This window comes from Periplaneta americana, chromosome 17, assembly GCF_040183065.1.
Source record: "Periplaneta americana isolate PAMFEO1 chromosome 17, P.americana_PAMFEO1_priV1, whole genome shotgun sequence".
NCBI classification, from domain to species: Eukaryota; Metazoa; Arthropoda; class Insecta; order Blattodea; family Blattidae; genus Periplaneta; species Periplaneta americana.
In genome coordinates this window covers 118,987,812-119,015,705 of record NC_091133.1, presented here as the reverse complement: position 1 = coordinate 119,015,705, position 27,894 = coordinate 118,987,812, and the positions used below count along the sequence as shown (strand labels likewise).

Below are 27,894 nucleotides of genomic sequence, written 5' to 3'. Positions count from 1 at the left end.
CGTGTCTACAAAACCTTCTACAGAGTGGATAACTATCAATTTTTACGTCAAAGAATTATCAACACAGTAAGATCTGTAACTCTGCAGATGTTACACAATGCCTTGAGAGATATTGAATGTAGGTTAGATGTGTGTCATGCTACTAGAGGGGGGCATGTTGAGATTTACTGATGGTGACATAAACTTGTTGAGTTGATTAATATTTTCCCCTAATTTGTTTTTTTGTGTCTTAATTAAGGAATAAATTATTTAGTAACTTTATCGGTAGGTTTCATTTCGGACACGGTGTACAATTATAATAAAAATCACATAGAAATTGAAGTTTTTGTATGTATTATTAATACTGCAATTTCTGTACCACGTCGTATATGTATTGATATTACAACCATCTGAAAAACTGAATTTGGGAAAAAAAAAAGTGACTTGTAGAGTTTCTGCAATAGTCGAAGCAGTGTCTCGTAGCAATACAAGATTCTTCAAGGTTCACAGTATGGCAGAGGCGGACAAAATGTAAGGAGTAATTGATGCAGCCTGCATGACAACAAAATGACAAGATGAAGAGAACAAGAAAGACTGAGGCACACGAATAACAAGTCTGCAGTGGTGGATTGTTGCAAACAGGGTCTGTGCAGAAAAAACGATCGTCATGACACACACTTTAACATTAAAGAAACATGTAGATTTTGTCAAACAATATAATTTCTTTGTCAGAACTGAAGTGAAAATATTTTGCATTTTTGTCACTATACATTGAAACAAGAAACGCGTTTTCACATAATGTGAATCCAAATGAAAAATCTATACAAACTAAATAAATTAAACAAACAAAAGAATATTTCGAGTGATTTATCAGTTCAATTGACTAATGTTGTTCTGTAATCCTACGAACCATTTTATCAAACTCTGGCTTTATTTTTGTAACAACCATTTTTAATTGAGTGTGTCAGAAGCAAAGGGGTACAAGTGACATTTCTAAGAACATAAGTTAAGTGCATCCAGGACAATCTAAAGTATCTGAAAGTTTAGTGGCTTTATTTATTTTATTGGGTTATTTCACTACGCTGTTTCAATATCTCAGGTTATTTAGCGTCCGAGTGAAATGAAGGTGATAATGCCGGTGAAATGAATCCGGGGTCCAGCACCGAAAGTTACCCAGCATTTGCTCATATTGGGTTGACGGAAAACCCTGGAAAAAAACCTCAACCAGGTCACCTGCCCCAACCGGGACTCGAACCCGGACCACCTGGTTTCGCGGCCAGAAGCGCTTACCGATACTCCACAAGTGTGGACAGTTTAGTGGCAAAGGGATATAACTTAACCACTTCACGCACTCAAATTGAAATACAAAATTTCACGGAATTTACAAAAGCTTAAGTACTTTCAACTACATTTTCTAAAAAAACAATTAAGTGCGCTTATACCCTTTTGCTTTTGAACCCCTCAATTGTGCCAACACATGTTCATTAGACAAACGAGATACATGCGAGAATTTTACTTGTTTCATTAGCGAACAAAACAGCGATATTTACATGCATATATAAAATTGCAATTAATATAGGTATCGAAACCATTTATATATATAATTTGAACTGGTAATGGAAATTACGGGAAAACGGCTGAACGGATTTTAATAAATGACCCCTCATTTCAAAGCTTGGAACACAAAGTTTTTCAGAAAAAATAGTAGTTTTCAGTGAAATGTCAATTTACCTACATAATTTTCCTATTTTCCAAAATCCATCTGTCGTCAGTTTTGAGAACTAGCTAAACTAGCAAATTGCATTTCAGAATAAAACAAAACACACACTACAGTAAACAATATTACACGAAGGCCATGATCTGCAAGAATGCTGACATATTTAGAGCTCAAATTAAATTGGTTATTAAAAACTTAACTTACTAAAAATAATTTACAGGTTCGATTCTGTGGTGTGTAATGTTCTGGGTACAGCTGTGTATTGGATATTAAAAACTACAAAACTTGAGGTGGTTTTATGACATTATTACTATTAGAAATGAAATATTATTGTAGTTAATGCCATGATGTGACTATTTTTTATTAATTATATACATTAATGCTATATTGATGATATGCAAGTGAAATGTTTTGGGGTTATATAAGTAGATTTAGAGAATATCTTAAATTAGATCTTCATTTCTATAATTTACTGAGTGGCGGCTATATATTATACATAGTATATGTTACTGAAAACTATAAAACTTACGTAAGATAATAATATAATTAAAAATCAAATACTTTTATAGTTATTAATCAAGTGGGGTTGAGTCTTTTTCATATATTTAATGACGGTGTGGTGTAGATATTTATATGCGTGGTTCTCTTCAGTATTGGCTCGAGAGAGAGAGTATCTTTCATTATTATGGAAGCAAATAACTTTCAGAATGTCTGGTATTCTTCATTGAAAATAAATCTGAAAAATGTTTATTTGAACGTCTAATGAACTTAGTTTGCAGCATTTGCTGCACAAGCCACTAGTTAATGAATCTATACTAATAATAAATCTGTAGCCGAAATTTTTCTGGTAATTTTCGATTTTCCAAAAATAATTGGTCCTAACATTATATAATTAATCACCCTGAAACCGAAAATCGCTTTTTTGAAATTTTTGTTTGTATGTCTGTCTGTCTGTCTGTTATCTTTTCACGCGATAATGGCTGGACGGATTTCGATGAAAATTGGAATACAAATTAAGTTCGTTGTAACTTAGATTTTAGGCTATATGGCATTCAAAATACATTATTTAAAAGGGAGGTTATAAGGGGGCCTGAATTAAATAAATCGAAATATCTCGCTTATTATTGATTTTTGTGAAAAATTTTACGTAACAAAAGTTTCTTTAAAAATAATTTCCGATAAGTTTTATTCCCTGAAAAATTTTAATAGGACTGATATTTAATGAGATAAATGAGTTTTAAAATTAAAATAACTGCCATCTAAGGCCGTGTAATGAATTAAAAAACAAATGACTTCGTCTATAAGGGGCCTTGGACAGCAACAATCGAAAGCTATGAAAGATACAGACAATGTTTCTGTGTTTGTATGAAGTAATATCGGAAGCTAAATTAACCGATTTGTATAATTAATTATTAATTCACCATTGGAAAGTGTAGTTTCTCTAGATGGACATAATGCTATAATGTTATCACAGTAACTTCTGAGTGAATCGAGGACAGGTAAGATTAAAATAGCTTCTTATGCACAGAAAACTTGATAGGCTATTCTGCACATTCGTTTCCTGTATTTCCTAAAATATTTTTTATGACCAAATGAGTGGTCTCTGGATCTAAATGATCGTATTTTAATTATGCAAATACAATTTAAATTAAGTGACATAGTAAACGATTTATCCTTATATCAAACACGAATGTTCCCTGGATCAAATGTCCTATTTTAATTATGTAATTACTTTATATTTATTCCTAACGGGTGCAGCGGAGCGCACGGGTACGGCTAGTATAATAAGGGAAAAAACGGAGATCACTAAAAATCGGATTTTCTAAAAATAAAAAAAAATAATACTAAATTAAAAAATGCTGTAAATTTAATAGTAGTCTATATAGCTTAATTGATGAATTGTTTATGTTTATAAATTGACAAATCTGCTTGATATGAATTGTACAATCTTGTATAGCTTAACAAAAGTATGCTTTTAAGTTGAATTAATCTTTGGAATATATATTATATGTCTTTCTCGTGTTAAAGTCTATCGTACCTGATTAACATGTTCTGAAGAAGGCCCATAACAGACCGAAACATGCCAACCAGGTCCGATAGAATTTAACACGAAAAAGACATAATACATATTCCGAACTGATGTAGTATTAAAAGTTGTGTAATCAAGATGTGTGAATTAATCTATTTATTGGTATTCTCAAGAAACTAGTTCGATTAATTAAAATGTGTCTCAGTGAAACGTACAGCAGAGTCCGTATAGGTCAGTTTCTGTCAGATGCGTTTCCGATTCACTGTGGGCTAAAGCAAGGAGATGCCTATCACCTTTACTTTTTAACTTCGTTCTAGAGTATGCCATTAGGAAAGTCCAGGATAACACAGAGGTTTTGGAATTGAACGGGTTACATCAGCTGCTTGTCTATGCGGATGACGTGAATATGTTAGGAGAAAATCCACAAACGATTAGGGAAAACACGGGAATTTTACTGGAAGCAAGTAAAGAGATAGCTTTGGAAGTAAATCCCGAAAAGACAAAGTATGTGATTATGTCTCGTGACGGGAATATTGTACGAAATGGAAATATAAAAATTGGAAATTTGTCCTTTGAAGAGGCGGAAAAATTCAAATACCTGGGAGCAACAGTAACAAATATAAATGATACTCGGGAGGAAATTAAACACAGAATAAATATGGGAAATGCCTGTTATTATTCTGTTGAGAAACTTTTATCATCCAGTCTGCTGTCAAAAAATCTGAAAGTTAGAATTTATAAAACAGTTATATTACTGGTTGTTCTGTATGGTTGTGAAACTTGGACTCTCACTTTGAGAGAGGAATATAGCTTAAGGGTGTTTGAGAATAAGGTGCTTAGGAAAATATTTAGGGCTAAGAGGGATGAAGTTACAGGAGAATGGAGAAAGTTACACAACGCAGAGCTGCATGCATTGTATTCTTCACCTGACATAATTAGGAACATTAAATCAGACGTTTGAGATGGGCAGGACATGTAGCACGTATGGGCGAATCCAGAAATGCATATAGAGTGTTAGTTGGGAGGCCGGAGGGAAAAAGACCTTTAGGGAGGCCGAGACGTAGATGGGAGGATAATATTAAAATGGATTTGAGGGAGGTGGGATATGATGGTGGAGACTGGATTAATCTTGCTCAGGATAGGGACCTATGGCGGGCTTATGTGAGGGCGGCAATGAACCTTCGGGTTCCTTAAAAGCCAGTGAGTAAGTAAGTAAGTAAGTATACATCTTGATTACACGACGTTTAAAACTGTATCACTTCGGAATATGTGTGATAACACTTTCTTGTGTTAAACTCTAACGTACCTTGTTGACATGTTTCGACCTATTATGGGTCATATATTTTATAGCTCAACTGATGAATAATAGTTTAGATTTGTAAATTTAATTGTCTGATTGCTATCACTCTACAGTATATTATTTTTTATTATTTTGTTAATCAGGAGCTGCACTCGGGCTTGGGTTCGATTCCCGTTTCGTCTGAGTGTTTTTTTTTTCGAGATTTTCTCCGGCTGCAGCGTGGTTGTCGGGTAGTCTAGGCGAGTCCTCGGGCTCATCTCACTACATCGCGCCAAAAAATTGTAATCTTTTAAAAAATTTTGACTTTTTCCACATCTTAAAGCTTCAATGCCAATTTAAAATCTATAGAATACAATAATTAAAATGAAATCAAAGGAAAGGAAAAAATAAATATTATATTTCTATCATAATTTTCAAATGAAAATGAAAGTTTGTTAGTTCTATTTGTGAAGAATGTGTGTTTTGTTTCGGTGCTTCTCGATCTTTTTTTTTTTTTTCCATACGCCCTTTCACCATTCATCACACTGTCATTCCCTTCTGTGTTCACTCAAAAAATAATTCACATACTAAAATCGAAGACATTTTATTTCATGTATCAAAACATATACATTTATCTCATTTATTTGTATTTATAATCCGCATTCCTTCCTATAACCCTCCACCCCGACTTAGATTATGTGAGTGCCGCTAGATTTTAAAGTGCCTGAACACTTCAGTGCACCACTTAAGGTCGTGAAACTCTAGTATACAGTATAGTGTATAGACTCTACTTTATTAATTTGACATCACTTTCGACGACAGCCCTTAAATGTGGGTTCCGTAGGAGGTGGTATGTCATTCTCTTAGTGGCAGTTCTCGTCGAAGTCCTCCAGTTTGAGACCCGTCTTCTTGAGAGCGGCTTTAGAGGCTTCCAGACTATCTTCCGTTGGGGGATACTGCCTGTACCCAATCCACATTAGCGCTGTGAAAATATTAATAACAGTAATAATAATAATAATAATAACAATAATATTAATTATAGTCTAATATTAACAAAATTAAACAGTAGCAGTAATGTGTGTTGCTGCGGGGAAGTCAAAAGAAGGATAGCAATGTCAAAGGAATATTTTAATACAAAAGGATCATAATCTGCGGACCTCCGGAAAAAGAACTAAGGAAGAGTCTAGTAAAGTGCTTCGTGTGTAGTGTAGCATTGTTTGGGGCAGAAACGTGGTCATTACGACGAAGAAAAGAGAAGCGACTAGAAGCATTTGAAATGGAAGGAAAGAACAAGAAATGAAGCTGTGCTCGATAGAGTGGGTAAGAAAGAATGACGCTGAAACTGAACAGAAAGAGAAAAAGGAATTGCTTGGGTCACTGGCTGAAAAGAAATTGCCTAATAAAAGATGCACTGGAATGAATGGTGAACCGGGAAAAAGTTTGGGGCAGAAGAAAATATCAGTGATAGATGATATTAACATATATGGATTGTGAGAAAGGCAGAAAATAGGAAAGACTGGAGAAATCTGGGTTTGCAGTGAAAGACCATCCTTGGGCAGAACACTGAATTCCTACCAAATTAATAAGGGAGCATTAATATTAATAAAATACACAACTTTGTTTAACAATGAGTATAAATTTTGTATTCTTAGAGTTGAACCTAACAACGATTCCCTATGGTTACAGTAGGCTATTCGTTGATAACAGAACTAATTTATTTCATTGTAGTTACCTCAGCTTTTATGAATATTCTGTGTAGTAATATTTTCAAAATTATAGAGGTGAGACTTGTAAGTTTGATTATTAAGTGTCCGGTCATTACTTTACTTTCCAAGACCTTTCATCTTGTCCAGCCGTTTAAATCAGTTACAGGTAAAAAGAAAAGCTTTTATATGCCCTGTCCCTTAAGAGAAATGGATGAACACTTCGATCTGCGTTTGTAATGGTGAGTACCTTTGGATTATTTCTAATAAGTAAAGCATTTATCACGTACGACGCAATCGCCTGACCACATCTTCCAAGGCACGTCTACCGCATAGGCCTAGCACAGTTGCCGCGTCACGGCCCGGCTTGTCTCCCCTGAGTTGTGCGTAAACTAACAAGAAATGTGACTGGATTAAGATTACCTTTATTTACAGAAGGTGCTCAAAATTACGTCCCTCTGCTGCTAGAGAAGCCTGGCACCTTTTGAACTGTTATAGTTATATACAATAGAAGTGATTTAATACAGTTATATGAAAGTGTTCATATAACTGTATTAAATCACTTCTATTGTATATAACTATTCCACTCATGAGCACTGTTGTATCTGACCTAACTTATGTAATTTAATTTTGAGCCGTTATTAAACATTTGACGAATTTCGACTGCCGAAATTTTTGAAATCACAATCACTGAAATTCTAAATGAGGCAACGATTTTCACGGACCTCTTTCTAAGTCCGTTTCTGTCCCGTCTATTTTTTTCCTCGGTTAGAACGCTTGGATTCCTAGTTTTCCTTATGTTTAACACGGATCCAGTGTCTTTAATTTTTTCTAGTAATCTGCATATCGTCGATTTATTATGAACATGTACGCCGAGAAAATTCTGTATAAAAGCAAACTGACATTTCACATACGTCTCTGTTCTTCATAGTTTAACACAATAAACACTCCTTGCTCCCTACTGTACAGGGACATCATTTTATTTTTACTAACACTTTTAATATTAACTTGCCTATACCTCTGGATCAACGCAGTTTGCTTCCCCCTTCCACGAACGGAGTTCGATGATACTGGCGTAATATACAAACAAATCACTTCACTAGGTATAGGAGGGAAGAAAAGTAGTTAATCCATTTACGTAAACTAGGAAATATTGCGGTTTTGAGTTTAATCATGTTCATTAGGTTTACGTTTAATCAAAATACAGTATTGTATTAACAATGAGTGTTTTTACTCACGAACTGAGCTATCCATTCAGACGTATTCATTATGCAGTGTATATTATACTATCTACAGCACATTAGCGTACAATGTAGAGAATGAAGTTAAATTGAAAAATAATCATACTATGGATATTTAAACACATTTTTTTTTTTAAATGGTGCCCGTTCATTTCGATACAGGCTTCAGTTCTAATGTACATATTATAGACTATTGTACCTAATCCCAATTACCAGTTTCGTTCTTCGTACTAGTAACTCGTGTTGAAATAATTCCATACCTACTCTATAAAAGAGTACCTTACGTACTGTAAATTCAATCTTCACTTCTGCCCGATCCGAAAAGATAAAATTACTCAGACATACTATCTACTGTCCGTCCAAGTGGTTATTTCGTACGGTCGTAGAAAGGAGGGAAATCACGTGACAGTTAATTACTTAACGAAGCCCTTTCATTTAAGTTATTTTAAACAGTTGTATAATATTACGTAGACGTCCAATTCCTAACAGAAATTAATGTTCTCAGAAAAGAGCTAAGATAGCCCAGCCACTAGCTGGCGAATAAAAGCTGGTGGGGGAAACAGGGATACGACGTAGGCAAATGGACGACAGTACCTGTGCGAAAATGATTCAATATTGAAAGCTCTTTCGTCACTGGAAAACGCGAACATATTTTTGGAACGCACTGCTTACTATGACCGTAAGGCTACTATGACTGTATATGCGGTCTTGGATCTGTGTGGAGGACGGTTGAACTTCGTTAGTAGAAGGGGTGGGAGTGAAGTACATTCAAAAACTCAGGTATAATAAAAATTGAAGTAAAAATAAAATTATGAACCTGTATAATATAGTGAACGAGACTATAAACAATAAGAATGAACAAATAAGTACTCAATCACACAGCAAACGAAATTGAACGAGGCTGAGTAATACGCATTGTTTACAGCTAAGGGTAAAAACATGCAGGAGTTGTACATCTCGCCACGCATCTCGCCGTTCAGTGGGAATCAAACTGGTTTGATTTTCAAGATGCAGCTGCCTGAAACTAGCGTTCTGATTGGTCGGTTGTCGCAACGGAACGTCATGATTCTCTCCATCCGTCCTCTCAAGGCATAAGATTGGAAGGAAATTCTCATTTTTTTAATCTTGCTGTTCTTAATTGCTTATTATATTCAGGGAACTGGGTAGTGATACTGTGCGATTAAAAAATTTCAATACAAAAGTTTAGTTGAATATTTCTAGGCTTCTAGTGCTCAGAGTGGAATAAAAATTTCCAGGCTTATGCAATCAATCATTCTGAATTCAGTGGTATAAAAGACAACTAATTAGTTTCGTATCCAAGTGCAAAAGAAAGGCCCTAACTGATAACCTGTTTTCCAACTTTGCTAGGTGTACCTCATTCTTCAGGTGCACATTACTTGCTACTATCTTCACTCATATACCTTGTATTTTTTCAAGTTATCCAGTATTGTGTATTGTAAATTCCAAAGCAAAATTTAGTTAAATATTTCACCCCTAGTGAAACAGAAAAAAATATTGAATTTTGTTTAAAATTTTTTACAATTTTTTCAATGCATATACATTTTTTTTCTCGTGTTATGTGTGTGACATTCTTAAAACCGTAGGTCTACAATGTAGAACACAGGCTGCAGAAAACACTGTAAAAATTTCATGTAAATTGATTCAGTAATTTCAGAGAAAAATGCACTTAAGCTTGAAAATGTCAACTTAAGGAAAAGTGTACAAAAAAAAAAGAATGTATGAATTACATGCACCGCCAAATTTAAAGAGGTCATTTAAAAGGCTTATCTGCAGAAATGCCCTTTACAATATTTATATTGTTTTAAAGACCAGTTTTGTAATTTATTTTAAAACACAAAATAAAAAATCGGATTTTTTACCCCTAATCACTACCTTTTCCCTTAAAGTATGTTCATTTTTAAAGCCATTATTATTATTATTATTATTATTATTATTATTATTATTATTATTATTATTATTATTATTATTATTATTATCATCATCATCATTATTATTCATTTCGTTTTCAGAACAAAAAGTGTTTATACCGACGTCAAACTTTTGCACAATATTTTGAAAGAATATGTGTTTCTTATTGTGATTGACAGTGAAAGATTTTTACTAATAATAAGTAATACATTTTGATAATTTTGATTTATTAAATCTACATACTTAGACTTCAACAAACAAAATTTGATAACACAATCCCAAAGGAAAAAAAGAAACTCTCTGCATCAAAATCCACAGTTAATTCCCGATTTACCACGAAAATCGTCTGCAGCTGCATTTAGATTGGCAACAGGCCATGATTGTTTGGCCAAACACCTGCATAGAATTGGAATATATCAGTCCCCTAACTGCCCATTGTGCAACTCAAACCAAGAAATGGATTCGGAACACCTCAAAATCTGTGCTTCAGTGGCTGGTCATGATAATATCTTTGAAAAATATTGGAGTGCAAGAGGTCAAATGACTTTATTGTCAAACGCCTGGCATTAGAAAACAACAACAATTACAACATTTTGATAATAGTGTATTATTATATACTGTATAATTATTAATTACCTGAGGGTCACTACCAACCTCTCTTCAGCACTGATTGGTTGTTTATGTATGTTAGTGTACACTTTTTGGATTTTAGGTTCTATTAGCATCAAGATGTAATTGAACGTTGACTGAGACTGTGGTGTTTGGGTAAAGGGAGATAAGTCATAAAAATGAGTTCGGAGATAAATGAAAATTAAATTTGGAATCCTTATTACAAATAATTTTCTACACAAATAAAACACATCAACTGCTAGTATTCTTTAATTTTTGCACACCCACTTGTATAATTTAACTTGTGTGTTCATCTGGGGAACAAAATTCCACCTGGACAAAAAAAAAAAAAAATGACATACCCCTTTACCCGAACACCACAGAAATATTCGTCAAATCTATCTGGAAATGCCTTAAGCTGCTGATATAATTGATAGAATTCACCAAGTTTAGTGCGTTCCTTATTGATTGGATGCACGCTGTATTTTCTTCTTCCGTTGGAAAGTAACCACCACTTCATTGCAGTACTCGTAGATAAATCGCTAACACTGCCAGAATTTGTAAACATTTTTAAGCACTAATAGGTACGACCAATAAATTTATTAGTATTTACCACGTATTCATGGAGAATCTCACATCTGTACTCATTGCCCGCGTATCGGCGAGAATCATGGCGAGGTGAATTGCTTCACTATGTTGTGCTGGGGCGAGATGCGGATGCACGGCGAGTGAATGGCGAGGTGCGCTACTCGGAGAGACGAAATGAACAACTCCAACATGTTTTTACACTAAGGCCCAATTGTATAAAACTCCCTGACTAAAGATCAACTTTGATCGAAGATCGAAAAGTGAACCAAGTTCAGACACTTCTTCTATTGTATAAATCTTTTCTGCGATCAAATTACCTTGGTTCAAATGCAATCTAAGTTCACGTGAAAAGGATTTGGCAACATCGCATAAACAGGTGAAATACGTGATGCGCGGACAGGTTTGTTCAGTGTTGCCAATCTAGCGACTTTAACTCTTTTTCAACAACAATTTCTTTTAACTTTTATATTGCTTAAATAGGGATTTAATGACCTTTTCAGCACCCCATAGTGACAAAATTTAATCTTTCTTTGTTGATAATGAGAAATCTAGCGACTTTACAACTGCTTTTTGGCGACTTTCCGTACACTCTGTTGGAGACACTGATTTTTTGTGCAATGTAAATAATGGCGAACAATAAGAAGAAGGTTGACTGTTCTCCGAGTTGTTATCATGTTGTGATGTTTGATAGTGCTAAACATAATAAAGCTTTATAAAACAACGATTTTCGTTTAGTAATACAGTTAATTGAAAATTTATGAATGTACCTAACATATCCATTAATAATTAATGGTTGTTATGAACATAATATAATTATAGGTTATGTTATTAGATACTGCTGAACATGATAGAGCCTTATAAAATATAAGATTGTTTGTGTATTAAGGCAAGAAATTGAAAGAAATATATATATAAATGTACCTATCATATCTATTAATATTAATAATAATGGATATTTTATTTGCACAATCGCCGCTCGTATATTTCAAACAGAAAAGAAATAACTGAACTTGGATCATCTAACTTAATCGGAGAAATTTCTTCAGTCAAAGTTGACTTTAGTTTGGGACAAATTAATCTCAGATTAGACTTTATACAACACAAAATTCCAAGTTCAGCTGAAACAAGGATCAATTTAACCTCTGATCTAAGATTAAATGGTTTATACAATCGGGCCTAAGGCGCATGCAAGACTAATCTTGTTACGAGAAATGGGGGGGAGGCAGCCAGCTGCGCAATCGGCGAGTGCTGCCTTCCTGCCGAGCTAATGCTTTTCGAGCAACGCCGGAGACCTCGAGTTGCGTCGTACGTGAGAAACCCGTTACTTAAGATAAGTAAAGTAAGTACCTACATCGGTAAAGTAAGTTTTTAAAAACAACGACCAACGTCGTCATACCTATCATCGTCATCATCAAAACCGTCGTCATGATATTCACAAGAGTTTATTCGTCCACAAGTTAATAATCCATCTCAAGTACTTACGCTCGTTCTTCAGCATTGTCCGACATGCACCGATAATGGAGTATCCTTTGTCTTCGTCCCAAGCTAGGATGTCAAAAATTCCCGATATCCAGCCCAACTCGGGTGCTGCAAACAGACAAGTCAGTGACGCTGGCTAAGTAGCACAGAATGGTAACAGTTGTCGCAATTCTCAAATTAGAGGATGATTTACGAAGTATGATCCACGCTTAGGATTAAATTCTATAGGATATTTTGGGCAGAAATATCACAAGAACACAGGTCAGATGATGAACTAAGGATCTTCGAATTCTAAGAAAGTAGAAGCGATTTAGCAGAATTGAAAAAAAAAAAGAGTTAAAAATACACAGAAAGTTTATTACGAAAAGTACTTTATGCTCGACCATGCCGAAATGTAGTAATTATACACCTGGTAATAGCCCTTTAATGGACCTCATTAAAGTTAAGGTTTTCCACCAATCAGAAAGAAATATGAAAGCGCAAGTATCGATTATTCTCGGATATGCAATCGAAAGACAACTAGCGAAACATCACGGAGGCTGGAAATCCAATACTGTCGCAGAAGGTTATGTTCTGTTACTATAATAATTAGCGTTAATTGTAAATAATATTCAAATAAATTCAATTTGTCATCTCGTTTTTCAATATCTAAATCAATTTCCAGGTTATTTCAAGATTAATGTTCATTTTACTCTCTAGATTATATCAAGGTCAATGACATTTGTTCCTCGGAAAAAATCAATACGTTCGCGTCTGCGCACATCTCACAATTTACGAGATATTGCACAAGGGTCACTTCCGCTCCCCAGTCAGATAAGAATAACATGAATACTTATGAATAATTTCAAGTTAGAAATATGGTCGAGCATAAAAAGTCGTATGAAACGTATATATTATTTTGATGCACCGAAGTACATATGATATTTCCATGCAGATATTCTGTGTCATCATACGATGAAAGAGTAATGGAACGGAGAAAAATTCTCTTCGGCGCCGGGATTTGAACCCGGGTTTTCAGCTCTACGTGCTGATGCTTTATCCACTAAGCCACACCGGATACCACCCCGGCGTCAGACAGAATTGTCTCTGATTAAGTTCCATCTCTTGGGTTCCCTCCAGTGGCCGCCCTCTGCACTACGCCATAGATGTCTATGAACGTAGGACCGAAGTCCACACATGTGCTGAGGTGCACTCGTTATGAGTGACTAGTTGGCCAGGATCCGACGGAACTTAATCAGAGACAATTCTGTCCGACGCCGGGGTGGTATCGGGTGTGGCTTAGTGGATAAAGCACCAGCACGTAGAGCTGAAAACCCGGGTTCAAATCCCGGCGCTGGAGAGAATTTTTCTCCGTTCCATTACTCTTTCATCGTATGAAACTTGCCTATAATGGTAATTAAGACGCTCGTATGAAAATTATGAAACTCGCTTGCGCTCGTTTCATAAACATACTCGCGTCTTAATTACTACCATTATAGGCTCGTTGCATAATGTACTATCACTAAACAGAAAACAAGCATACCTGAGTCCGATTGCAGATTTTAAAATATTTATTTTCCTACCTGAACGCACTTGGCCGCACGGATGTGAATCGCGCGCGTAGCATTTCGTAGCTTGGACGGCTGATGAGCGCAGCTGCGTTCACATATGCAAATGATTGTTCTCTTGCTTTTACTTTCGTCTGATACAAGTTAAATGCTACTACACGGGCTAAACTACCATGTTGATAATGCATACATCACTTTGTCTGTAATGGGACATCTTGAAACGTAATATTGCGAAATAAAAAATCCCGTTGTTAGGCCTACTCACAGCCGCGTCAGTGGCTCAAGTGCTAGAACGCTGGTTTTTCATCCAGGCGGCCAGGATTCGACCCTCGGTCAGGTTTAAATGGAATTTGTGGTGGACAAAGTAGACGTATTCCCACTTCATTTACCATTCTATCACCTCTACGCCCCTGCCATTTCATCTATCATCTTACCTACAAATGGCTTTTAAGGAACCCGGAGGTTCATTGCCGCCCTCATCAGCCCGCCATCGGTCCCTATTCTGAGCAAGATTAATCCAGTCTCTACCATCATATCCCATTTCCCCCAAATTCATTTTAATATTATCCTCCCATCTACGTTTCGGTCTTCCCAAAAGTCTTTTCCTCTACGGACACCTTACTAACACTCTATATGCATTTCTGAATTCACCCGTACGTTCCCATCTCAAACGTCTGGATTTAAAGTTCCGAATTGTCAGGTGAAAAATGCAATGCGTTCAGGTCTGTGTTTTGTAACTATCTCCAGTCTCATCAAATTTCATTCCTTCTAGCCCCAAATATTTTCCTAAGCACCTTATTCTCAAACATCCTTAATCTCTGTTCCTCTCTCAAATTGAGTGTGCAAGTTTCACAACTATACGGACCAACCGGTAATATAACTGTTTTATAAATTCTAACTATCAGCGTTTTGAGAGTAGACTGGATGAGAAAAGCTTCTCAACCGAATAATAACAGGCTTTTAGCATATTTATTCTGCGTTTAATTTCCTCCCGAATGTAATTTATATTTCTTACTGTTGCTCCAAGATACTTGAATTTCTCCATCTTTTCAAAGGATAAATTTCCAATCCTTATATTTCTATTTCGTACAATATCCTGGCCACGAGTCATAGTCATATAGTGAGGATGGGTGAGAGACAGATTCTTGGTGTTATATTAGAGAAAAGAATTCTTATAGATTCTTCAGTATCTTTATTATTTGGGAACCCGAGAACCGGAAATAGATGTAAAGTAGGGTCTTTATCCTGGCTGCAACTTAGTAACCGTAGAACACTTCATTCGCTGTCTCTTCTGTTTCGAGTTCTCCACACTTCTACTCCAAATTATCTTCGTTCCCGGTTTAACTACTTATCCTCCAATCACAATCTAAACACCAGGTCACAGGAGAGCCAAATCCTAGCAATTCCTGCCCATAGAACATCCCACTATTCATCCTCTTTTACTGTCTCAGTCCCCCGCGAATGGAATTCTCTACCTCTGAAGATTAGGGGCTGCCAGACAATAACCACTTTCAAGAAAAGGCTAAACGATTTCTTACGGGCGCAGTCAAATTGAAGTTATAATTGTGATCGAGTTCAATAATTTAATTTAATTTAGGTATGATTATCATTACTATTATTATTAATATTATTATTATTATTATTATTATTATTACATAATTATTTTATTGATGTGTTGTGAAGATATTATTATTATTATTATTATTATTATTATTATTATTATTATTATTATTATTATTATTAAATATTCCGTGTCGCAAATTCGTCACAGGCTTGCAATATATCTGCGTCTCAACAGTTCCTCTACATTATATTCGTAAGTAATGTAAATTAACAAGAATAATCTACATAAAAAATATTAAGTCTACACCTCTACCAACTGCAGAGAATTTGTAAACTTACGGAATTGTAATAACGTTATGTTCATAGTGTGATCTCCAACGAGCTGCGCTGAAGCTGTCATGGTGACAGTCTCACCGGTCCTGCAAACAAATGAACCTCAATTGAATTACTCCACCCAGATATTTGACTACAATTCGAGCGAAATAATTCAAATTGGTGGAAAAGGGAGCCATAACGAGACCAGAATATGTTCGTTAAGCTCTAGTGTGTAATTTCAGTCCACAATTCTTAAGGTTTACCTACAATTTCATCCTCAAAGTTTAAGGTATACATAACCTCACATCGCTTCCGTCGAACTGACGTTCTATAAAACTTCAGCATTATAAATTTCTTTATTTTGGAGGTGCTATACCAACAAAACTCTTCAATGAAGGTATAATTTGCACCTCAGGAAGGCTTGTGAAGAGAGAAACCACAGTCAACTGATAAAAGAGAAAAATAAAGCGGTTGCCGTGGCAACATATTCATAATTAAAAGCATGATTATTTACTTTCTTAAAAACTAGTTGCTATCATTTTTGTTTTTCCACCATATTTCGGCGAAAAAAATGTCAATTTTCAAACATGGTTCAGGAAACAGATTCAAGAAAATTAATTACAAAATTTACGTGATTTGTGAAACTTACTTTTGTGATGTGTAATTAATTATTTTTTGGGCAATTCCGTTGGAACCCAGAACGTAGTTATCCTTCCAGCATCGTCCCACTTCTTGGGAGAAATTCTTGGGTCTTGAGTACTTAAACATCCAGGACCCATTAATGAACTGTTAACATAAAGAGTATATATGGTAAATTATTTTTATATTACTATGAACCTCGGAAGATACAGAGCCATTTGAAGTATCGGTTATGATCTTCTACTAAGACAATGCTGCATTTTGTTGAAAGATTATGCTGGACTGTTTGTACGCAATCTGTAGGGATACCTACGTATTCTTCTAGCAAGTCTATGTACGGAGGTGTTGTAGAAGTAGGCTCAATAAAAAGAAAGGTCGAATCATCGTAGCTTGCATAAGATCATCACACTATGCATTTAGTTTAGGAATGTTTCGGTTATGCTCCATGACCATACATAGGGTCTTGAAAGCCACATTTATATATATAATTTGAACTGGTAATGGAAATTACGGGAAAACGGCTGAACGGATTTTAATAAATGGCCCCTCATTTTGAAGCTTGGAACCCAAAGTTTTTCGGAAAAGTAGTAGTTTTCAGTGAAATGTCAATTTTCCTACGCAATTTTCCTATTTTCCAAAATCCATCTGTTGTCAGTTTTGAGAACTAATTTTATCGAATCACTGCCGACTTGATTGAATTTCAGAACAAAACACACACTACAATAAACAATAGGCTATTACACGAAGGCCATGACCTGCAGGATTGCCGACATATTTAGAGCTTAATTCAATTTGTTATTAAAAACTGATTTTGCAGTGTATAATAATTTTCTGAGTACAACTGTGTATTGGATATTCAAATCTACGAAACTTGAGGTGGTTTGATGACATTATTATCATTACAAATTAAATATTATTATAGTTAATATCATGATGCGTCTATTCTTCATTAGTTGTACATAATATTGATGCTACATTGATGACATGAAAGTGAAACGTTTTGAGGTTATGTAAGTAAATGTAGAGGATACCATAATTTAGATCTTCATTTCTATAATTTACTGAGTGACTGCTATATATAACTACAAAACTTCAGTAAGATAATAATATTGTTATTAAAAATCAAATATTTGTATATTAAACCAGTGGGGTTCGGTCTTTTTCATATACTTAATGGCGGTGTAGCTCAGGATAGGAACCAATGGCGGGCTTATGTGAGGGCGGCAATGAACCTCCGGGTTCCTTAAAAGCCAGTAAGTAAGTAAGTGAGTAATGGTGGTGTAGTGTAGATATTGATATGTGTCATTGTCTTCAGTATTGGCTCGAGGGAGCGCAAAAATTACAGTTCCTAAGGAAAGATAAAAAAAGGTATTACTTACTGATAAAATAAGAGACCTAGAAAATTTTGTAGTCTCCAGATCATTTCAGCAAGATCTCTTAGTAGGATAAAATGATTTTACGCTCTACATTTCAAGTTCTACATGCAGCAGCTATACGAAAATGCTATTGTTCGAAAACTTAGCAAACCTGACATTTTTTTAACTTTTGCCTACAATCCACAATGACCTGAAATAGCTACTGCTATCGTCCTGACATTGATACTTGCGTTTTCGCGTTGAAACTCAAAAACTGAAGTTGGATAGGTTCAAGGAAAAGTATTTGGCCTAAAAAAATCCATTCAGAGGGAGTATGTTTCATTATTATGGAAGCAAATAACTATCAAAAAGACAAGTATTCTTCATTGAAAATAAATCTGAAAAATGTTTATTTGAACGTCTAACGAACTTAGTTTGCGGCAGCATTTGCTGCACAAGCCACTAGTATAGATACATTGTGCCAGTTAGCTTTACAGACAAATGGGTAACTGTCTCGTCGTAACACCAACATAACTAAGAAAACCTTGTAATTTCGTTAATGCAGTCTGGAATATCAAGTGCAAATTCTTGTCGCTGAGGTTTGTCGGTTGGCCTAATTTCTTGAACAATTATTTTGTACTTTATTGAAGTTATATTTTACGTAATTTTCACATCGACTGGCAATAATCACCAGTACGATCCACAGCAGTTAAGGAAATGTTTGAATAATTGATCTTTCCAAAAAAAAAAAATCGATTAAAATTTTCCCTTGTCTTTCATCTTCTTTCATAAACAATCAAAATCAGGAAAGTCCTACAGGGTCACTTTATATTATTAGCCCACTGACATATACTGCTGACACGAAACAGAGTAAAAAAGAGGAGACTTTTCTGAAATCGGTAAAATTTTCAAATGCACATCACAGAACTTGCAACATAAAATAATAATATTAAGAATTTATGGGCCAATTAATTTTATAAAAATTTCAATTCAAAAGCATGATGTACCGGTACTAAGGAAATTCTGAATTACTGAGCATCTATATACGTAAGCCTTGCGACAGGCTCATGTCAGTAGATTTACTGGCATGTAACAGAACTCCTGCGGGACAAAATTCCGGTACAACGGCGACGCTGATATAACCTCAGCAGTTGCGAGCGTCGTCAAATTTATTTATTTAAATTTAAATATACAGAATAAAGAATATACTTACAAACAAACAAGAGAAATAGAAATAAAATAATACAAACAATATAAAACAGGAGATACAGTAGTATTAACAAAATTTGAGACCGAATGAGCAGCGCTCGTGTTCGGTCGCAGTTCAGATCTAATATTAATAGGCCTATAAGAGAATATAAAATAAAATAAAATAGGAAATAAAATTAATATTACAGTTACAGAAATTATATAATACAATATTAATATAAGAGAAATATAGAAAATAAAAAATAATAATAATAAAAATAAATAAATAAGTAAAATAAAATAGGAACTAAAATTTAAATTACAGCGGCAATGGAATTATATAATATAATATTAACACTAGAGAAGAATAATATCGCACGTGAAAAGTAGGACTATATATATATATATATATATATATATATATATATATATATATATATAATTTCAAAGTTATAGAATACAAATATAATATAGGTTGATTAATTCATACACATAGGCTATAAATTTATTTAATCAAATTGAAGATATTAACACGTTTCTAATTTTCTTGTTATATGTTAGTGGGTTACATGTTAGAAGTTCCGGGTGTAATTTAGTTAAAGCATTGTACAACCGAGGGCCAAAATTAATGCTATGCTTTAGACCAGCAGATGTGAGACATTTAGGTTCTACTAATGTTAAATTAACATTTCGTCTTGTGTCATAATTATGTGTCTGTAATACAAACTTATTACGATTTTATGATAAAATTTTAACAGCGTATACTTATAAATTTGTGCAATATTAAATACATTAAATTCAGAATAAATTAATTTAGTTGGATAATCGAAATGTTTCTTCATACAAATTTTAATTATTCGTTTTTGTAGTCAATTTAACGGACTAAGATTAATTTTTGTACTTCCACCCCAAACAATTATATAATATTGAATGATAGACTGAATAACGGCCAAATAAACATTTCGTAGATAATACACAACATTTAACATGCAATTACAGATCAACTGAATATAGATTCCGAGTTACCTCATATTAAGATCAAATTAAAACATTTTAAATTCAGAACGGACCAACCACCAGTCTGAACAGTGTTGAAGAACAAGAATGCTTTCTTGTAAAATATCAGCACATATCACACGAGAAAATTTCTGACAAATATTACAACATTGCCTCTAAGGAAGTTTAGTCGATACTACCCGCAATGCATTAGTTCAAATTTAAATGTATAGGCCTATTTAAGCCAAGAAATTTAATAGTTATTATATTATATATATATATATATATATATATATTTCTTCCTATAACCATTAGATATAAATATAGAGACATGTCTTGAGGCTTTATGAAACGATCCATTCTTTCATTAAGGTGCATTCTTGTACATAATTCATGTGAATTGTAACCTTGACCACAATTTTGTATTATAATTTTATTATTGTTTATTGCTTATAAAATATGTATCTTGATACAAACTATAACCCTAATATACCTCAGGGTGAAATAGGGTTTATTAAATTGGATAATAATAATTTAACAATAATAATAATTTAGCACCTCAAAATCTGTGCTTCAGTGGCTAGTCATTGATAATATCTTTGAAAAATATTGGAGTGCAAGAGGTCAAATGACTTTATTGTCAAACGCCTGGCATTAGAAAACAACAACAAATTGGATAATAAAAAAAAGCCAAGAAATTGAAAAAAAAAAGTGGTATTTTACTATCTCCTGGAAATAATCTGAATGTCCTGAACATGTAGAATTTTACCAGTTCACCACTAGTAAAAATATTTTAATTTCTGTAAAACAATTTTTAGGCGATTAAGACGGAAAAAGTCCATTTTTTGTCTCATAAACAAATTGACATGTCTTAGGCCTATATTTAAGCCAAGAAATTGAAAAAGTACAGAAACATAAAAAAATGCAAAATCATGCGAATAGCATATTTAAATCTCCGAATTTCATTAATCCTATAAAAACAAGGAAAAGCAAACTAAAAAATTCCACATGGCCTGAATTTTTGGTGTTGCTGGAATTTCCTGCAATTCGCTCTGAAATGTACGCTGAGCATTGGCCGTGTGGGATTTCTGTAGCCTACCACGTCGTATGTGTGTGGATATTACAACCATCTGAGGAACTGAATTTGGGGGAAAAAATGTGACTTGTGTTTCAGCAATCCACGATTATTTGTGGAAATATTCCAACGATTCAAATGATCGCCTCTCTGACTTTTTAGCCTCATTTTTTATATGACAGAGAATGGAGTTTGCTTCTGCATTGGACTGACAACAAACTTCAATCCTTTTGGTATTATATTTGCCTCTTTGTCTCATTATATGGTTCTTTCCAATATTAAACTTGACTCTAATTGACTGGACGGTGTGACTTTTGATGTTCCAAATAAGTACTTCAGTACGATTCTTGGCATCTCTCGGTGCAGTCCCTACCCGGAGATCCGATTGAGGGACTATTTTACCTCCAGAGAATTTTACACTGAGGGACTCCATGAATCAGAACCAGTGAAAAATATAGTGGGACTGCGTTGGTGTTAATGCAACTCTTTGTTACTTGTTAGCTTAAAGTCAAAATACCCCTCATTTCTCGTGAAAAACAACAACTGAATAGACTACAGTGAACTATAGTGGACTTTATGTTGTCAGCAAACAGCTGGATATATTAAGAAGATTGATTTGATCGCGTCTCTGACAGTATTATTTTAGGTTCAACTATCGAAGAGCTTCCTGCGAAGGTAGGCTACGTGATTTTTTGTACAAGTAAATAGTCCTCTTTCTTTACTTACTCTGTCGTCCACTTTATCGACAATCTGCTTTCCCAAGTCACACTGTGGGCCAGCCATGACCAAGCGGACTGCAAGACAGACCAACACCATCGTTGACAGAAACCCCTTCATCGTGTCTAGAACAGAAAGCAACCACAGTGCAGTTGAACTATGTAAGACCAGGTGGCTCTTTATAAGCCGGCAGTTTTGGTAACCAAAGAACAAAGTCCAAGCCGTAAAAAAACACTCGAATGCGCAATGTATTTCAAATTATTGCACTTTAATAGTTATTTGCGTCGCCATGTTAACGAATGTAAGCTGGCCATGATATATATATAAATATTAATGTGAGAGTTAACAGTTATTTACGATTCAAGTGGGGTAAGAGCATTATTAATATCCAGACGATTTCGTAAATGTAGAGAAAAATGAGGAGGACCTCTATCTTGAAGAAACAACATATCATTCCTGACTGCAAAGGACACTTTGTGTAACACAAGCATATTAATAGGGCGTTACCACACGTTTATTGTGCAATATTTTATCTACACCGGTTCAAAAATAAAAAAATTCAAGGAAAAATAATTTAACGTTTGAAAAATGTATTTATTTATGTATGCATAAAAGTGAAGCTATCTAGGTAGCAGTTTGAATAAATGACGCTATAATTCCATGACAACAACAATGTTACTATAAACAAAATTTATTTTTACTGCAGATTTGTAAGTTTTAAGATGAGTGATTCTGAAAGTTTGCCTTCATATATTGAAGAGAAAAATTTAAAATCATATTCAGATAAAATTAATACAACAGTGCAGTGAACAGTTCCGATCAGTGATAATTTATAGCGTCAATGAAATGTGTTCTATAGTGTCAGTGAAATCAGCGAATAGGGATCATAAAGAATGGACACTGAGCGAATTTTCCTGTGTTTTGTTTCTCTGTGCGCCAGCGTATAGTTCCACTTTCAAGCGCTAGAGGTTAGTGTAATCGAGCATACGCTAAGATAATAACTGAGAATAGAATTGAGACACAGGATCCAAACATCGCCTACCTTATTGCATAATCCAGTAACGCTTTGCTTCAAATAAATTCAAGTTAACAGCTTTTCCTTATTTCTCAGTAACAAACTAGTTGTAATATTAGTATTTTATATTTCAGATATCATAAATTATATTATAAAATAATATAATACATTATAATATTAAGTATCGAATTCGTTTAATATTTGGATGTAATATAATATAGGTATATGGTTTTACTTCTCGTAAGAGTTTTGTTTTTCCATTTTCAGCGCTATCAAATCATTACATATTTTAATTGTTGTTGGGGTCAACGTCTCAACTCTCATTATAAAGGAACTCTAGAGTCTAGACATTACAGTTAATGACGGATTTATTATTTTATGGATCCAATTTATTTCATTTGAGTACATAATGTACCTAGATGTATTAATTGTATGTGTTATATTTCCGCTGTGTCGACTGCTAGCTGGTGTGATGTCAGCGCCAACTCTAGGGAGAAAGCAGAATCTCACGCTTTAGCTGGCTTGAAGGTCATTGAAATCAGTCCGGCTACATCAAAGGTACCGACGCGAAGTGTCCATTCTTTATAATCCCTATTCGCTGGTGAAATGTGTTACAGAGTGTCAGTGAAATGTGTGCTAAAGTGTCAGTGAAATGCGTCATAGTGCCACTACAGGGAATGAGATGAGAGTAAAGTGAAAGACTATTGAAACTTATGTAGGACCTATACCTAATTATGTAGGTTGTATTGTAAAATTAGGTATTTTATTTTATGTTTTATTATTATTGTGTTAAATTGTATTGTGTATTCTTATTGTATTGTGTATAAAATTGTATATGTGTTGTAAAATTGTATTGTGTATTGTAAATTTTATTGTGTATTGTTTATCATTTTATTGTGTATTGTTAATATTGTATATACCATTGCCACCGGGTGCTTGTCCACTTGCAGTGTAAATAAATACATACATACATACAACTATTACGTTGTAATATTATGTTATACTTAGTTTCAATACATTATGAAGTGTAGGCCTACTTGATGATATCATTTCTGAAATTGAGTGGGATAAGAAAAACCAAGTATGGTAATGAACTTCTTATTTCACTTAAATTGAATGAGATAAAGACGCTATTGCTTATGGGTGTTGATAAAAATTAACTGGTATACCGTACACAAGCATATGAGAATGTCCCATATATAGTTTTATTGCTATTTACCCATCTTCATGTAATTCGTATAAACTTTCTATAGTTACATAGGCACCTGTTTCGCGTCCATGCCAAAGTACAACTGAATTATATTATTTTTTAATAAATTGCAACTCCCATTAATTGTAATAAACAAAGTAGGTTATGTACCCTATCTATGCGGACTCCCCCCCCCCCCCGTGTATAAGATTGAGCTCGTTCACATTGTGGAGTTTATCTGATATGAAGTAAGCATTTCCATGGCGATCGAAGTCTAATGGCGTCAGTGTCAAGTCCATTCTATTAAATTCTTTCATTCTTTTATTATTGTAAGTTGAATTAGACGTTACATGTCAAAATTGATAAGAGAAAATAAAGGGACATCATTTTATTTTTACTTCAATTTTTATTGTACCTGAGTTTTTGAATGTACTTCACTCCCACTCCGTTCTCCACATAGATTCAAGCGTATACAGTCAAAGTCGCCTTACGATTATAGTAAACACAAACAGTACTGAGTTAGTGAATATAGTACGTTCCAGAAATATGTTCGCTTTCAATATTGAACCATATTCTCGCACTGGTACTGTCGCCCGTTTGCCTATGTCACATCCCGGTTTCCCCACCTATTTCTGCCCGTCCCTTTGTGGCTGGGCTGTCTTAGCTCTTTTCTGAGAACATTCATTTCTGTTAGGAATTGGACGTCTACGTAATATTATGCAACTGTTTAAAATAACATAAATAAAAGGGCGTCGTTAAGTAATTAACTGTCACGTCATTTCCCTCCTTTCTACTACCCTGCGACAAAACACTTGGACGGACAGTAAATAGAAAGTCTGGATAATTTTATCTTTTCGGATTGGGCAGAAGTGAAGACTGAATTTACAGTACGTAAGGTACTCTTTTATAGTTATTTCAACATGAGTTACTAATACGAAAGACGAAACTGGTAATTGGAATTAGGTATAATAGTCTATGTGCGATAATATGGAAAAAAGAACTGAACCTGTATAGAAATGAACGGCCATCATTTTCAAATATGTGTTTAAATATCCATATTATGATTATTTTTCAATTCAACTTCATTCTCTATATTGTACGCTAATGTGCTGTAGACAGTATAATATGCACTGCATAATGAATACGTCCGAATGGACAGCTCAGTTCGAGAGTAAAAACACTTATTCTTAATACTTTACTGTATTTTGATTAAAGAAAAAACTTATGAAAATTATCAAACTCAAAATCGCGATATTTCCTACTTTATGTAAATGGATGAACTACTTTTCATCCCTCCTATACCTAGTAAAGTGATTTGTTTGTATCTTTCGCCGGTATCATCGAACTCCAATCGTGGAAGGGGGTAAAGGGGGTAGTAAACGGTGTTTCCGGTTCACAACCTTTAACACAAAGGTATACTCAGGTTAATATTAAAAATGTTATTAAAAATAAAATGATGTCCCTGTACATGTCACCCTAAGAAAACTGAACTGAAATGATAGCAGGTATGGAAATAAATGAAATTAAGCGTGAACAACATCGAAATACACCAATATCATCACTATTACCTTCATCATCCTTTCCTTTAAGCGTATTAATCCTGATAATCTGTCACGGTCTACTGGCACTCTATTGAGATTTTCCCAAAGAAAGGTCTTCTACACCTTCATTGGTGACAATTACCAGAAGTACCGTAGAAGTGGGTAAAGTCAATCAGTGGGTGTAAAATCGATCATTTGCGATTTTTTTTTTTTTTTTTTTTTTAAGTTATATATTTTCTCAGTTACTTGTTAAAATTTTGTTATGCTGACTTCATTGTCTTACATTGTAAATGTAAGCGAGAGGGACAACAAAAAGCCTGCGAATGCCAACAATGGGAACACTGTGTAATTACCGTTGAAGTGAAAATTGTTATTCTCAACTTTTTCTCTTAAATGAAAACAAAGTCTTACGAACTCTAAATTATATTCAGCAGTGAAAGGAGACAGGAAGTATACGTAAGTACTTTTCGTTGAGATTGTATCCTGAAATAATGGTTTTGCAGTTCGTAAATGTTAGTATTGAAACTTATTATTTTAAGAAAACTTGTACCTTTGAAGGGTTAAGTCGATCATGCCATCGACCTACTCGAAACAGATAGGACCAGCAGGAAGAATAAATTTTTCACCGAAATATCTCCAACTAACACATATAAACAGAAAATTGTCATAGTGTAGCTTATATTGATGGGATAGTGGGGAAAGAGGAAGACAAAATTATGGTGAATTCCTTGCGTAAGAGAAGCACTGCCAAAGGAATCCATACCTTCAGTCCTTAATTTCTTCTTTCTGCACTTAATGTTTGACGGTTTGTCAGCCCAATTTGAGGTTGTGGATGTAAAGGGGAAAATCGAGTCAGTGTATGATAGAGTTCCTGGGTAGCTCAGTCGGTAGACCGTTAGTGCGCTTAGCCAAAGGTCCCGGGTTCAATACCCGGCCCCGGAACAATTTTTTCCTTGAAACTATTAAACTTGATAGTTGTCTAAAAAGCCGTACGTGACGTTATAAGTTCCAATTCAAAGCTACATAGTGCATAGCAATCAAGTCCGTAGTAGCTAGTAAACGAAAATGCTTGCTTGATTGAGGACTTGTTCACTAAACAAACATGGATGTCTCATCAGCAATTGGAGTTATGAAATCTGAAGATACTTTGCAAGTGAAATAATGTAACTATAATGTAGAATAACACTTCAACTTTGAACATTGACAATATTAGTACCTTCTTTACAATATCTCAAACATTATTGAAATATACATATTAAGCCCTTATCTTTTTCACAAAACTCGTAATGAAACTGCATTAGGACACAGCCTTCTGAATTCAGTGCTACACCGTGATTATTTACTTATTTATTTACTTACTTATTTTTTTCTTATTTATTTATTTTCTTAATTATTTATTTATTTATTTTCTTAATTACTTATTTATTTATTTTCTTATTTATTTATTTATTTTCTTATTTATTTATTTATTTATTTATTTATTTTCTTATTTACTTATTTATTTATTTTCTTACTTATTTATTTATTTATTTTCTTACTTATTTATTTATTTATTTTCTTACTTATTTATTTATTTTCTTACTTATTTATTTTCTTACTTACTTATTTATTTATTTATGTATTTTCTTATTTATTTATTTTCTTACTTATTTATTTATTTTCTTATTTATTTATTTATTTATTTTCTTAATTATTTATTTTATTTATTCATTTATTTTCTTACTTATTTATTTATTTTCTTATTTATTTATTTATTTTCTTACTTATTATTTATTTTCTTACTTACTTATTTATTTTCTTACTTACTTATTTATTTTCTTACTTATTTATTGTCTTACTTACTTACTTATTTTCTTACTTACTTATTTATTTTCTTACTTATTTATTTATTTATTCATTTATTTATTTATGTATTTTCTTATTTATTTATTTATTTATTTTCTTACTTATTTATTTTATTTATTTATTTATTTTCTTATTTATTTATTTATTTTATTATTTATTTATTTGTTTTCTTACTTGTTTATTTTATTTATTTATTTATTTATTTTCTTCTTTATTTATTTATTTATTTACTTATTTTCTTATTTATTTATTTACTTATTTATTTATTTATTTTCTTACTTATTTATTTATTTATTAACTTATTTATTTATTTATTTTCTTATTTATTTATTTATTTTCTTATTTATTTATTTATT

At 33.6% G+C, this 27,894-nt stretch overlaps 1 protein-coding gene across 1 annotated transcript; it reads right to left on the bottom strand.

The window, feature by feature from the left end:
* Positions 1-5,586: 5,586 nt before the first annotated feature.
* On the bottom strand, positions 5,587-26,600 carry LOC138692784 (uncharacterized). The gene is made up of 6 exons (XM_069815990.1): positions 26,457-26,600; positions 21,958-22,073; positions 16,628-16,764; positions 16,003-16,082; positions 12,557-12,661; positions 5,587-5,986 (listed from the first exon to the last, which is right to left on the bottom strand). The coding sequence occupies exons 2-6, from the start codon at positions 22,066-22,068 to the stop codon at positions 5,868-5,870; spliced, it is 552 nt and encodes a 183-aa protein (XP_069672091.1). The 5' UTR covers positions 22,069-22,073; positions 26,457-26,600; the 3' UTR covers positions 5,587-5,867.
* Positions 26,601-27,894: the final 1,294 nt, after the last annotated feature.

Coding starts and splice junctions, on each gene's coding strand:
- LOC138692784 (XM_069815990.1), bottom strand. CDS start 22,068: ATGAAGGGGTTTCTGTCAACGATGGTGTTGGTCTGTCTTGCAGTCCGC. Junction 12,662..16,002: donor CATAACGTTATTACAATTCC/GTAAGTTTACAA, acceptor GTCTGTTTGCAG/CACCCGAGTTGGGCTGGATA. Junction 5,987..12,556: donor GACAATGCTGAAGAACGAGC/GTAAGTACTTGA, acceptor ATATTTTCACAG/CGCTAATGTGGATTGGGTAC.